General features: G+C 38.2%; 1 protein-coding gene across 11 annotated transcripts in view; it reads left to right on the top strand.

Annotated features, from left to right (window-relative positions):
- svila (supervillin a) overlaps positions 1 to 15,473 on the top strand; it is a 73,668-nt gene that overhangs the window by 22,163 nt on the left and 36,032 nt on the right. For 5 of the 11 annotated variants that reach the window (XM_058406170.1, XM_058406166.1, XM_058406171.1 and 2 more), the window contains exons 1-7: positions 1,827 to 1,978; positions 7,444 to 7,504; positions 9,291 to 9,382; positions 10,903 to 10,969; positions 11,142 to 11,287; positions 12,185 to 12,860; positions 14,603 to 14,674. In XM_058406170.1, the coding sequence (XP_058262153.1) occupies positions 1,924 to 1,978; positions 7,444 to 7,504; positions 9,291 to 9,382; positions 10,903 to 10,969; positions 11,142 to 11,287; positions 12,185 to 12,860; positions 14,603 to 14,674 (1,169 nt within the window). In that variant the 5' untranslated portion in view covers positions 1,827 to 1,923. Of the gene's footprint in view, positions 1 to 1,826; positions 1,979 to 7,443; positions 7,505 to 9,290; positions 9,383 to 10,902; positions 10,970 to 11,141; positions 11,288 to 12,184; positions 12,861 to 14,602; positions 14,675 to 15,473 lie in introns of those variants that run through there. The other 6 variants (XM_058406172.1, XM_058406174.1, XM_058406173.1 and 3 more) reach the window with 4 other exon arrangements.

Raw genomic sequence — 15,473 nt, 5'->3', positions numbered from 1 at the left:
AGACATTATTTTGTATAGAACACTAGCTTTCTAGTGACTATCCTAAATCACAGGTTACTGTTTAATGTAATACTCTAAATGCCAAGTATTTGGACACCTGCCTATCATAGCTATATATTTCTTTTCTAAATTGTTGCCACAAAGTTGGAAGCACGCATGACATTGCTCCTGTGAACAATGCAAGGGTCAAGAAGACATGGTTTGCCCAGGCTGGAGTGGAAGATCTTGTTGGATAAGTTTATATCTTGAAGTTGGATATTTCTGTAAAGCTGCTTTGTTAATAGCACTATAGAAATTAAAATTTAATTAAATTGATTGGCCTCTATAGAGCCTCCATAGAGCTCTATAAAACTTCTGATTGTGATGGTCAGGTGTTCACAAACTTTTGGTCATATAGTTTATAATCACTGTGTGTGATTTTAACCAATTATGTAGTTTTTACATATGGGCAGCTGACTGGAATGAAGGCTTGTGAAAATTCTGACTCTTGTGTTTAAACAGCTGATTGTGTTTTCCAGCTTCACCAATACAGTATAGCCCTGTTCAGTACTCTTACTTTTAATAAAGGTAAAAAAAAAAAAAAAAAAATTAGCAGAGATGCAACTCATTTGGAAATAGCATTGCTGTGCTGTACCCTAATATGTGGTGTAGGTACAGGGCTACATGCTAGCATCATATCGGTCAAAAAATGCTTTATGCTGATTCACTGTGAGGAACCTGACAGGAAAAAGCTATGCTTGTAGTTCTAAGAATTCCAAATAAGACATTTTATAGTTTATTTGATTCAAGAGCCAGAAAATTGGAAAGAACATTTGCCACTTTATGTTTCAACACCAAATGTGGATAAAAATACCAAGCAATACTTGGCCTAGAGCTTGTAGTCTGTAAATTAAAGAAATAAGAAGAAATGCTTTAGGGCCTGAGACAGCAGCTCTAATGGGGTAAATGTTTCATCACTCTATAATGTGGTGTCAGTGGTGAAACAGATAAAACGTGTTAAACGTGTGTGTGTCAGGGGCTGACATATGGCGTGATATAGTTCTGAGTTCAGTTCAGGTTTTTTTTTTTTTTTTTTTTTTTTTTGTTTTGCAGGAAGCTCCACTGTTTGTAGGTAAAGTGAATGTAGGGCATAAATCAACCCCCATCCCCACCCCATTCCTGAGATGGTTCTAGTCATTATATGATGCGTGTCTTTCTCTTTCGGTCTTTCTGCACTAGTGCTGTTCATGTGTCATTGCTCAGTGGAATTTCTCATCCCTATGAGGCGATCCATTCCCTCCTCTATTGCTCACACACTCTTCCTCAGCTGTGCCTGAGTTTAAAAGCACACGTGCACACACACACACACACACACACACACACACCCTTCCCCTCTCAATTCAGTAATCTGATTAGCATTATTTGAGCAGCTTAGCACAGTGCTGCATTAGCCTGTTAGCTGTTCTGCCAGCAGTCAGTAGGCTCTGATCCAGCTCTATGCAGATAGCGAGCCAGCTCAACGGACAAACACGTTTAACAGAGTGCACAGAGAAGCTGCTCCACATTGTTCATCCCACTACCCTCTCTCTGTCACGCTAATGCTATCACTCTCTCTGCTTCATATTCAGCCCCTCTTGCTTTCTTTGTACTGCTTCTCTCTCTCTCTCTCTCTAACGCTGTTTCCCTCTCTGTCTCTGGCTGACTGTCCGAGGACTCCTGCAGGCGAGTCTGCATCACCTTGAAGTCCGCTGCTGCCTCCCCGCAGTCCCCTCCCTCTATACTCCTCCTTCAGCCCGTCTCTTTCTCTCCTCCTCCTTCACCACCACCACCTCTTTCTCGTCCTCCTCTATTCCCATCTCTGTCCTTTTCTCTCTCTTTCTGTCTCTCTCTCTCTTTCTCTCTCTCTGTCCTCATTCCAGCCTACTCTTTATCTTTTTTTCCAAAATGTATCAGAACGTGTGGATTGCCAACTATCTTAGCCATGTCAAGTGCTGTCAAGGTGAGTGGAGGAGAGCAAAGGTTTGGTGATGGGACTGTCCTGTTACTGTGCGTTATGTGTTACTGTGCGTACCATTTATTAGGGCTGCTGTGGTTTAGAATTTTTTTTATGCCGCAGATGTAGCCTCCAAGGACATGCTGATTAAGTACATGAGACTTTCTGGGAATAAGAGATAGAAGGGAAGAGAGAGTACGCAAGAGATGGTGAAGCCCAGTGCAAATATCTTGGCTTTTTGATACTTTTGTCTCTCATAGGAATTTATTCAGTAGTTGAATTTAAAGCACATTTTTCTGCTATATCTGTGGCAGCGTCTGTTTGACTTTAAAAGCGTCTGCAGAGCTTTCACTGTTCCGCTGCCAAATTGTAGTTTTATGGTTTTGTTTTGGCCTCTGTGTGTATTTGCAGTGGGACATGACTTTTCATTTATCCGCCGTGTTGAGTTGGTCTTCTGGTTGGTTAAACTCAGAGAAATTCATAACACGTGTTGGAGAGTGTTAATGCTACACTGTCAGTCTCACTCTCAACTATTAAACCTTTGTCAGAGTATAATGCACTCATGAACGTATCCATAAAACAGTACTGGCTTGAAGTGATTAGACTGTCACACGGGTTTAATGTGTTCATATGTTCACCAGCTCAACTGTCCCAGCATGAACTCTCATGCTGGCCTTCATCATGGATCGCCTTTAAAGTAGCCAGATATTCTTAGATGTTTCGACACGGATGCTTTTAATTTGACGCATGATGTAAGTGGCTATAGATATTGAAATGACAAACTTCCCAACGGGTTAATCCTGTGTCCCTAGAAAGTTAATCCTATATTAGCAGTGCCATGTGCGGCAGTAAGACCCAGCTGCCGTGTTAACCCAGAAGTTGCAAGAGAAAAGCATGACTGTTTTGTTTCTTTTCAATTTTCTTTTTTAATTCTTTCTTTTCACTTTAGTTGTGTTTTTTTCTATTTTACTGTCCAATTAAAGCAGCACGAAGTGTTTCTTTCTGATATTGGTAATATTGACATTTAATGTATGTATATTGATATTAATCGATATTAAGTATCTAATGACTTGAACTTCTTGCTTCCACTGAAATAACAAGGAAAAATAAAATAACCCAATAAACCAAATAACCTGATATATACTCTTCTTATTATATGGCGCTAACCAGGCTGTGACATGTTCTGTCTCATGCTTAGTGACTCCAGATGCTTGTCGCATGACTTATCACATAAGCCTGCATGACTTTCACATTCCTTCCCTGTTATCTCCACTTCAGAATAGTTTCTATGACTGTCGATTCCCTAAACCAGGTGTGCAGAGTACTTACGTTGTATCTCATGATAAGTACAGCATTGTAGATTAGTGTCATCATGCCATAGATGACATCACCAATAATTTTACTTTTAATATCACAGGGTCTTACTATTAAGGCTGTGGCTTGTCTCTTTCAGATAAGAGAGGGGGTGTGGCAGTGTGTGTGTGTGTGTTGCATGTGTGTGTGTGAGGAGCTGTGGAATAGCAGGCATGCCATTAATTGTCACACCAGACTGTATTATTAGCTTCTGGGCTAAGGGCCAAGCAGACGATGGGAGATATGCTAATAGAAATATTAGCCTTGTTTATGATCTTTTATTTGTATTAGTTTTAGTCGGGAAAATGCTGGTGGTTGTCACCCCCTTAAAACTCCATATTGATTGTGGTATGTCTTGGAATATATCTTGTGAAGCTTCGATGTACGTGGTTAAAGACTGTATGAGTGTTTTTCAGGGGCAGCATGCTGGTGGAGCAGGTCGTTTTGCTATTACACAGCTCCAGGTTTTTCCTGTTTCAGCGAGCTCACTTCGCTGTTTTTGTGAATGTTTTCCCTATATCTGCATGAGTTTCTTCTGGGTTCTGTGGTTTTCTCCTACATCACAGTTACATGCAAGTAGGTAGATTGTTTAATTTTGGTGGACCATGTAAGTATGAGGTTTTATTAAATGTAACTAGAAAGAGAAATATTTTACTGTACACCCTCTCACATGGGCTTGCATTCTTAAAACAGAACGGTTTTTGAGGTAATTTCCCAACATGTGAAAAGTCAGGGAAATTGTTTATTTCCTTTCTCCCACTTACTATAGTCTATGACAAGGTTCATGATCCTTTGGCTTTGCTGTACAGGTGTAAAGCAGCTCGCTGAAATGAAATCAAGAAATCAGATCTCAGATTCTCCAGTGGAAATTGCATGATTTCTGTTTAAACCTTAAAATGATCAATGAAACACAGAGTTCAAATATGACTTATGAAAGAGATCACCAAAAATGTCTTGCGATTGGTGACTGTTTGCAGCCAGGATACTACAGGAAGTCTAAAAAGTCTCTGTGCATAGGCAACATTAACACCCTTTTAGCAAAATGTGACTCTATTCACAAAACATCCTCCACATGATTACAACTTCTTTGTTACCACTCTCGTCTCTCCCAACTTTGGTTCCCAGTTTGGCCACAGTGTCGTGTGTGACGTGCTCACCATGTTTCCTGTTAGAATTCATTGCATGTGACCTTGCAACAGCTTCCTGATCCAGCTATGAGAATGACTTCAATACGTCCTCCTTTTGTCAAAGCCATTGTTAAGTTATCTGGAAAAATATATAATATAAACTATGAAAGTATGAAACATTTTTTTCATGTTCATCTCCCCTGTGCATAGAGACTTTTGGGAGAACCTGCAGATCTGTGTTCACAAAAACATGTGCAAGTGTCACACTGAGAGAAGAGCTTGTGATATGTAAGGGTTTTTTTTTTTATGGCTGAAAACATGTCTTTTTATTATTACTCGTGTGTTTGTAGCATTGTAGTAATGTAGATCCATGGTGTCAATCAGGTGCTTTTAATAATTTTTAAAGACGCAGCTTATAATTTGTTAAAAACAATCATGATATTTAAAAAAAAAAAAAGGAAATTGTAATACTGTCTAAAAATGAATCTGGCTACTTTCTTTATTTCGGCTTTTATGTATTTCTGACCCAGAAATAGGCTCCGCCCCAGACCAAACAGAGCAGCTCAGCTCTGCCTCTTAATACATATTAATTTACTAAGCTAATGTGAAAAACTCTTGATTCCCAGTATAAGGTGTGCTATGTGCAGCTAATCAGTGGGATAAAAATTTTGTCCATTTCTAATTAGATTAGCTCTAGAGCCCATTAGGATAAAATAAAATCTTTTCTAAAAACTTTTCAGTTCACTAAATGTTATTGCTTCAATTTTACAGAGCTCATTTGAACAAAAATGCTACAATCTCAATCAAGACATTTGACTGCCAGTGTGTATAGTTACACAGAGGGTGGTGTTATCAGTTTTGTGTGTGTGTGTTTTGGGGGGGTGTATCAGAGAGTGGCGCTTTTAATGTCCTCATCAGTGAGTCACTTCTTAGACAGCATTATTCACTGCAAATACCAACTCCTTTAAGACTGCTGATGGCTGCAAGCCTGATGAGGCAGATGTTGATTGCCATCTGTTGTGCTAGTGCTGATCAATATTAGCAGAGTGAAGCAACTGTTACTGTTAGGAGTGAGCGTGATGCGCCAAGCTCTTGACTTTGGCAACTAGGAATAAACAATGAGTAGGTAAGAGTTTTCTTTAGACAACTTCGGTTTTAATGTGATTTTTCTCTTCGCTTTTTGTGTGTTTTTGTCTGTCTCTCAGCCTCTCCATCTCTCCACACACGCTTGCCTGATCAGCTGGCGCTGTGCTTCGGGAGGTGAAAGGAGATTTCTAGGCAGTGAGGAATGTTTTTAGGGGATACTCTTCCCAGCTGTGAAAACACTCTCAATACAAAAACACAGCAGAGTCCTGAGAGAAGCTCCAGAGTCCTCGTTCCCTCTGCCATCTCAAATGATGTTTATAACAAGTGAGGGAGTTGTAATGCTGACCCACCCATCATTGCTAAAGCTTCGTAGATGTAAAAGTGTAGATTTAGGATAGAATTGTGTGTGTGTATGAGTGTGTGTAAACTTCAGATGGAAAGCTCAGCTGTCATATGATACTTGTACAGTGCTAATCTCTTGCCTGTATAAGAAATGTTATTGTTTCACGTGTTAGAATAAATAGGCAGCACATTAAATGAACTCGATAAAGGCAATAAAAGGTTCGTGTTATGGAAATGCATCACATCAGGGGGATTTCTCTTGTAAAAACATGAATTCGGCATTTTTTTATTTATTTTTTTTACGGTAATTCTTTGAACTAATGCATGTCTAATTTGTGTTTGGTGATTTTACCACTTTTTATTCTTTCACTCGTTCATCCGGTCATTCGTCTTCAGTAAATGCTTTGTCCTGATCAAGGTTGTGTTGGATCCAGATATCCTGGAATCACGGCACAACATGCGTGTACATCTACACTCTTAAAACTAAAAGTGCGAGAAAGAACCAAAAAGGAACCAAAAAAGGAACCATTTTTGATTCCCCAAGAGTACCAAAAGGGGGCTTTTGCTGAGATGCCTTAGAAGAAGCATTTTTTTTTTTGTGTCTAGAAACTTTTTCCAATACAAAAAACATTTGGTTCTATGGAAACATCCCAAGGATTTTAAAGGTTCTTCATAGAACCATAAACCCTGACATGGAACCATATTAGAACCTTTATTTTCAAGACATTAAAAACACACACACTCATTTATAACTAGGGCCAATTTACAGTAGCCAGTACACCTACTGGCATAATTTTTGAGAGGTTGGAGGAAACCAGAAGAAGGAACACACAGGAAGCCCATATGGACACGGGGAGAATGTGCAAAACTCCACCCAGAAAGTAACCTGAATTCAGGATCAAGCAAGGAACACTGGAGCCATAAGAAAGCAATGCTGCCAACCCAATCCATATCTGAATAAAATTAATCTTTTTTTTTTAATTTATTTGTTCTGTTTATAGGTTATATTGCACGTAATTAAACATGGAATGAAAATTAAAAACATTGATGGTGGGGTGGTGTGAATATGGATGGCATGTATTTGCAAATCTTTCATTCATTGATCAGAATTAGGGCAAAGTCATGCAGAAGTCACAAAAATCATATCAAATATCAAAGAAATCAAGCAAGCACAGAGAACACCATCCAGACTCATGTGCTTGGTTTAGAGAGTGTTGTTTAGCGGTGGGTTTAGTGAATGTTTTAGCTCCCCTTTTCAAAACATGGGTTTTGCTTGAGTAGTTTATGTAGAAATTATGTACAGATATTCAGTTATTATTCCTTTTTGTTGTGAACATTTGCTGTTTGCTGGAATAAACAGAACCAGTATGTATTTCATGTGTTTATGAGGTGAAAACTGTCTGCAATATGTCTCAGGAATGCGATCACAGCATTCTCTGCCTGCTTCTGGTTAGTTTTTTGGGCTGTATTTAGCCCTTAAATGTGCTTTCAGTTAACATGTAAATTGTCATCCTTTCAGTATTGTTTTTAGATTAAAGAATCCTGTCTTATTCTTGTCAACAGGAATCACAGGGGAGGCCATCAGCAAAGTTGCCAGACCCAAGCTACAACAAAGGGCTTTTAGGTAAACGCTTTTTGCTTTAAATTCCTCATTCTTGGGAAATTAAGTGGTGGAAACACATCTGTAGTAAACCACCACTTAGCTGCAACCTGCTTTCTTTCACATAACTAGATCGAGCATCTCGAAATATTTGCATGTTTAAAAGAATAAAACTGCATGAAACAAGTCATTAATTCTAGCAGTAAGAGATCTATAGAGATATTTTCCATTATTTGGTATCACTGGGATTTGAAAACTTAGTTCAGAATAATGTAAAGTATTAACGTCAGTGCATTAGAAGCATTAGAATCTGGTATTTGCTGCACACGTGAGACCTCTGTTAGACATTTGACTGTTTTGTCTCAGTTTATCCCTTATCAGTCCCAATCAGTCCAGACTATAACAAACAGGATTGCCCTGATCTGCTTATTTTAAAACTCTGAGGTAATGATTTTGTTATTGGGTGTTTTTTGCAGCTCCATTGAAAGATGCTGTAAAAATGTTGTAAAGCAAAGACACCAAAATGTAGTAAACAATAATAAACAAAACAAAGTCAGTACTTCATGTGACAGCCCTTTGCTGTTTTTGTTCTCTATTATAATGTGTGACTATTTTTAGTAGTCTTGAGTATAATTTGTGTAATGTTTTGGGTTTTATTTATTTTTTTGTTTTTTGACTGTTGCTTCTTATTTATTTATTTAATTAATTTTATTAATTTAATTTTTTTTCTTGCATGCAAAACCCACTGCCTTCACAATGTTTATATTTATTTATTTTTTTTCCTGGAGTGGTCAGTTACCTTTTTACTGGCATACAACCATGTTTGTTACATTCCATTTTTTGTTTAAAAAGTAATGGTTGGAAATATAAAATACTTTAGTATTTATGCACTAATGCAGAATTCATAAAATAAACATTAACACCATAAAATAGGGTCCTAATTTCTGCACAGTAATGTATATCTGTATCTCCCAAGCTTCATGGCCTCTACATTTTTTATAATGTGAAATATCTGTACCTGTTGTAATTTTTATAATATTAAGATGTGTTTTGAACATTTTTTGGGGGCTTCATCAGCAAAAATGAATAGGTGTTTTTTGTATAGTTGTGTTGTAAGTCTCCGCTTGATGAGATAAATACAGTGGCTCACCTTTTGTCCTTAATGCTAATCCTGATAAATGCTTTGATCATGTAGAAATCCCTGCTCAGCATTACCGAAAATGCTGTCTTGTGTATTTCTTTAAGGTAAACAAAAGTAATCTAATGCTTAGACATTAAACTTTGCATAAATGCAATCCTCCAATGAGATCTGTACACTTTAACCAAGGATTATTGTGTTGTGTGTCCTCTCTTTCTCTCTTACCTCTTTTTCACATACACTCCTAAATGTTTTTAACAAGGTTCCGAGCTCATAAACAGGGTGTATAGTGGGTTTACTGTTTTAAAAGTGGCCTTTTTGTATTTCTTCTTCTTTTGTTGGAATCCTGAACATTGCAGTATGCCAGGACCTTGTTTGTGGTCACTGTGGTGTTGATAGTACAGTACATAGAGTTGGGAAACACAATTGTTAGTTGTGATATAGAATTCCAGTGTTCAGATGTTCATCTCTTCTGCCAGGACCAGTTGTGCTGATGTTTCCTCTCTGCAGTAAAAACAATGACACTGTGACTTTTTTTTTTCCTGCACAAATTTTGTGCTGACATTCAGTTTTTTTTTCTGGCTTACATTTCACTTATTGTGTGACTTTTAGCTTAAACTGTTTCATCTATCTGTTTTCTCTCTTAATCTCCCCTTGTTTCTGTCTCTGAAGTTTTCAGAAACAGCTCTCATCTGAGGATAAGGACGACGTTGCCCAGACCACCAAGACTGTCGATGTCAGTCCTATTGTCTGTCTACCCAAAGGTGATTACAGGATCTCTGTGTAGTTTGATGTGATGAAATGAGGCGTGTTTCTTTTGTTTGTTATTCATTATTGCCTGATCCATTTGCTTTGCATTGTTGCGACTACACTCTGAGAAATAAAGGTACAGAACTCTACATTTTCTTGTCACTGGGGTGCTACCAACTATAGGACATGTTTTGTACCTTCAGTATGTATCTTTTACATTTACATTCATGTCGTTTGGCAGATGATCTTATCTAGTTCGGCTTACTGCAATGCTTTTGAAGTCTCTTATCAATAAACATCCTGATACTGGTTCACTAGGTCACAGACTAAGAATACCATCAGTCTCTTTTGGGGAGGTGCAAGAATCTAGATCCAACTGAAGCAAGTAGATAGGACACACAACTTTTTTAAAACAGCGGGTTACCATTTAATTAGCTTTACAGATACATCAGTGGTCATTTAAGTCTGTACCTCACATCATCTTTTATGATATAAAGATGTCTAACATTAGAAATGATGTATCCTTATTGTACTACTCCAGTGACAATAAAAAGCACAGTTTACTACCTTTAATTCCGGCCTCAACTCCAACCACTCGGAATACAGTATGACGGACAAATCTTTTTGCATTTATCCATTGAGTGTTTTTGGACAAGATTTGATTGGCCATGAGGTTAGGGCAGGGTTGGGGGTTGAGCTCTGTCTAGGATGATGTCCTATTTTTGGTTGGCTGAGAGCCACCTGTTGTTCCACACAGGCATATTGTGTAGAAAAGACTTAATGTAATTATGGTAGAACAGAATTTGGTTGAATTGTCACAGACGCATCAGCCATCAGGTAAGAAGACTTTGTACATACTTAAATGTGTTTGTTTGGTTTGGTTTACAAATGGGGAAATTACACATTCTGGCAAAAGTTGGTAAAGATAGAAAGGTTGAATTGTAATTTTAAGCATTGAACTTCTGAGCCTACTCTGTTATATTGAAACTTAAACATTTCATTTTGGAGCTGTCAGTTTCTTTATCTGGAGCTGGGAAGCCCACAAGAATGTACCTGATGGTTTAGATAAGAACACATACCATATTGAAACATTGGTTTCAGAATCCAGAAAAGGAGCAAAAAACATTTTTCATTATTTGGCTGCTCTTTGGTTCGAGATTGAACACTTCATTTACCACAGTTTAACCAAGTGATGCCATTCAAAACACATTATGGATTTTGCTGCATTACTTTTATAAAATGCAGCATTTGTTTGGCAGAGCGTTTTTGGCTCTTTTGTAGCTTCATTTCAGCAGCTGTGACTACGAAAGCCAGGAAAGTCTGAGCTCTTGGACGTTTCTGCTGCATTCAGAATGTTTGTTAGTTTCAGGCTGATTTACTCTAGAGGTAAATTATGTTTCATAATGGAAGGAAAAAAATGTTTTTCTTAAATATTTCAGCTAACCTGAATAAAATGTAATTAAAAGCATGCTATTTCAGTATGGTGCTATATTCTTATTTGCAGAATAATAAATGAATTTATCTTCCTTTGCAGTCTCAGAGTTAAGGAAACGTTTTGAGCGCATCAGTAATAGTCAAAGTGACTGCTGGGACATGAACAGGTGAGAGATTTTAATTAACTGTTGCTCCACAGAGCTAGTGTTTATGGGCAAGTTGCTCATGTTCTTAAATTTAGAAGCTTGTAGAAGATTTATATTGCATGCTTGTCTGTATTTATGCGACTGTCGTTTCATGCCAGCGATCTGTTTTATCCATTTGTCCTACTCCTTTTAGGAAAGAACGAATTGCACGGCGGCTGGAAGGAATTGACAGCGACCTTCAGTTCTCGCTTCCAAGTGCAGGTCTGGTGACCAATCGGCTACTGGAGGAAGACACTCCCAGATACACTCGTGCCACTGACTTGTGTGACCCATGCACTGGTATGTGACATAGCTATTGTATTAAATATATTAAACTGGATACACAAATAATTATTATTGTGACATTTTCCAAAAGAAAATGCATGTAGAGTAATTATTGGTAATCAATATAATTAAAATCAGGGTTGCCAGGTCCAGGATTTTTCTTTTATAGGCCTGTTTTTTATTTTTATTTTTATTCTTTCCCATAGAATAGCGTTTTGACTGAAGGTTTGTGCAATGAACATGTTCTCCTTATCTGGGCTTATTCGTTTTTGTTTTTCCCCCATTTTTTTTACTTTGGTACTTCTAGTTCTGAAGAACTGTGCATTTCAGTTGCACAGACATCGTCCATTAATACCTGCAAACAAATAGCCATTTTTGTAGAAATTATTCTCAGTTGAAGAACTCGCACCACAAAGGTGCCGCTCGTATATCTTTTTAAAAAATAAAAAAATAAAAAATCATTTGGTCCTTTTTAAGTCCTTTTGTCTCCTTTGTCTCCATAAAAACTTTCTTCATGAAACTGGAAAGTGTAAATGACTGTTTGATTCAATTACTTTGCTCAGCATGCAAGCTAAGTGTTAGGTTGAAGTGAACGTTAGACCAACCTGTGTAAGAGCAGCATTGTTTTCCTGGACTTGAAAACAGATTCCACACTTCACAAAGTGTACTGAATTCTTGGAGCAATTGGCCTAAGCTCCCAATGCAGAAAGTATGATAATGACTTTACTTCAGTGATTTGGTCGATCACTTTGTTTTGCGACAATTAAGCCAGATTTGAATAGCCACTAGACCTGTCAACCCTGATACCTATGTAAAGTGCACATTTGGTTATATTTTTTTATTGCTTTTGTTTTTTGTTGTGATGTTTAAATAATGTTTAAAAACCATACTGTAATTCGCTTTATCATTCAGTACCTGTGCAGCACTTTAGCAAAGATGAGTCTGGTCTGTCAGATCCTCACAGCTCTGAGAGTGTGTCACTGCACCGGAGCCGGATGGAGACACACATGGCTCAAACTGAGCCGGCTAATAACCCCGGTTCTGCTGTAACAGCCGAGCTGGAGTCTAAAGCGGATCGCATCGCCCGCTACAAGGCCGAACGCAGACGCCAGCTCTGTGAGCGCTACCGCATCTTACTGGATGAAGAGGCAGACACGGACCATGCCAGCCTTTACTCCAGAATGCGGCGGGACCCTGAGGGCTCAGAGCGCCAGTACAGAGGGCAGGTGGAGGGAAAAGATGAGGTGGAGCATAATGCCAGCACCGCCAACGTTCGGGCAAGTAGAATCACTGCTCAGGCCAATGTGGAGCAGGAGTACAGCAAGGAGAAGGCTGAAGTGTTCTCTGAGCATGAGAGGAGGATGAATCTGGAAAACCAGAAAAGGGCACACGACCGAGGAAGAGTGCATGGAGAAGAAGTAGCTCCAGACCACTCTGCTCCTTACATAGACACTTCAGGTGAGACCAGAGCATCAAAGGAACAGGAGGTGACTGGCTCGCCCAAAGCAAGTCGACCTGCCAAGCAAGTGGCTTCTACTGGAGATTTATTTAGTGACCAGCCGACCCACAACATCCTCCACAAGCAAGGGTAAGCACAGCACTGCCACTCATCACCTGTTCTTTTCTACATTTTATATGTTGAGAGATGGGTGTTTTAGACCACCTCTGCCATTTTTCAGTTGACAAATGTTTGGATGAAGAGAGAGCGTAAAATATCAAATAACTGAGTGGAAACTGATTTTCTGATAAATGCAGCCAATACAAACCTCAGTACTTTTGCATTGGCATAATCTTGGATTAATGATCATGCCCTCAGTAGCTTCCAGCTCGTCATATCGGATCATGCAAATATGGAAGTGAAGTGAGATTTTCGAGTAGGTAGTGTTTTAGCTAGTAGCCTGGCAGCTGGTGGCTGCCATCTTGTCTCTCACACTCGTAACAATGTTCAATGCATCATAGGACTGAGTCATGTCTCCAGTTCCTCAAGTCCACGCTTTGAGGAAGATGATGTATCCAATTAACTTTCTTTTAAATCATAAACAGAAATATATGAATACTTTGAGTACAACAGTAGCAACCATTCTTAGCAAAGTTGATTACTTTCTCTTTAGCTGCTCTACACTGTGATTGTTCTTGCTCTAGCCTTTCGGTTCAAAAGTTTATCCTCATTATGCAGCTGAATTCATCACAGGAAAAGTGATTTTAGCTTCTATGCAACGTATGCCCATGGGCAGTGGTGAAAAAGTAATAATAACTAGTGCATGGTAGCCCTGGCTATAATAAAGAAAATGATTCTATTTTTGGTACAGCATTTCATGTACAGCTTTGACAGTCAGCAAGCTCACTAAGCCTTTGTCATCAGATATGTCCATCTTCTTTTTGCCACTCTTTTAAAATTATATGTACATTATCAAATCATCTGTCCTAATTGACATTTTAGTGTAATATTATAGTCACTCAATAAATATGGACTTATATATACATTGTTGCTTTCACAAATTGTGAAAAATTTGTCTTTATATCTTCTCATTATTCCTTTTTTTATTTCCAAAAAAAAATGGATTGGGATCATTGATGGAGACGATTTTTAAATTAATAATGCACAAAAAACATTTTCCATTTTAAATGTCATAGTAGCTTTTTTTTCAATTACCCTTATTATGCCGTTCACATTACCGAGTTAACAAATCCTACAGCCTTTGTCCCATTTTTTTGGGAGATGTTTTGATCCCTGCTGCAGTTCAGACATGTCATCATTTTTTTCCTGTGATTCATTTGGGTGAAGGTTAGGACATGACCTTAAAACATTAGCAACAGCATAGGGTCAAATTTCATAACTTGGCAGAGCCTCTCATCCCATGTTGTCATGTTAGTGTCGTATTACTGTCATTGCTGAAGAGTTGGTTGCTGAGAGGGTGAAAGATTTTCTGTTCGCACCAGATATCCATGTCAGTGTGGTGATTTTTTTTTTATTTTTATTTTTTAGATAAATTCAAATGCACGGCCACAATACTTGGTGCTGGTGCTGGATTTGTTTAAAACTAAACAAAACCTTAAAACTGTATGAGACAGTTTGTGCTTTTATGTTGCATCTCAGTATGTCATACTATACTCAAGTGCACATGTGCTTTCACTACAGGTTTCACCAATGTGTACACAGTAACTCATAGAATGAATTGTTACTATTGTCCTTTGCATATTACACTTCACGTTATAAAATAAGTCATGTTCTGAACCATTATGCCGGCATATTTTGTTTGCGTTAGCGTGTGGCGTTCCATTGCTCATCATTACACCGAGTGGCTCATTCATTCTTGTTTTTACATTTAGCTCTTATAGTCAATGGTCACTCCAGACTGATTCAGAAGGAGACACCATTTCCCCAATCAACTGGCCCTCCAGGTACCTCCCTTTTGGGACGATCAGTGTGTCGGATACGCTTCCATTAATTTCCACTGCTTTTAACAGCACGACCCAGTTCAAAAGACTTTAGCCCCTTCTCTTAGATCCAGGATGTCCACCTAGAGTTCAGTAGAGTCAGAGCACTTCAACTGGTTTGTTCATTAATTATTAACAGGATGTATCAAAGGAATTATTAAAGGAGAATATCCAGGAAGCAATACAGGCCTTATCCATCTAGAAAATCCTTATAGACAGTTATAGGTTGGTAGTAGTAGTAATAATAAGAAAAATATTTCATATTTGTAATTAAGTTCTATGAGAAGGGTTTGGATTTAAATTTTTGAATTGGGCCTCTAATTGCTTTTCCCATAGCCATCCCTGACACCCTTTTTTCCATCAGTCCCCTGTATTGTTGGCTTTTTTGGTCATTCAATGTGTGGATTCATTTTTAGGTTTCACATTAGCACTTTTTTATTAATAAAACAGTCACTAATTGTCTTAATGCACTAGTTAATCCAACAACCATTAATTGCTCCTTGTTCCATAAAACTTTGTTTATCGTGATTCTGTGTTTTAAGCATATGTATTGTCTTATAGCTGTTTTGTTTCTTGTCAGTTGAATTAAACCTAATGTTCTGATGTTCTTTTCACTTGGTTTGTGAAACATAAAATCTGAAATCTGCAGGACTCAAAATGGTCAATGCCAAGCTTACAGATGCTCGTTTCATTGACTAATTGTGTTCCTGGTTTTCGTCCATTAGTCTGACAAGTGTGGTGGTGTTTATCTTTTCCATCATTT

Source organism: Hemibagrus wyckioides, linkage group LG13, assembly GCF_019097595.1.
Source record: "Hemibagrus wyckioides isolate EC202008001 linkage group LG13, SWU_Hwy_1.0, whole genome shotgun sequence".
Taxonomy (NCBI): Eukaryota; Metazoa; Chordata; class Actinopteri; order Siluriformes; family Bagridae; genus Hemibagrus; species Hemibagrus wyckioides.
This window is presented reverse-complemented; position numbering and strand designations above follow the sequence as displayed.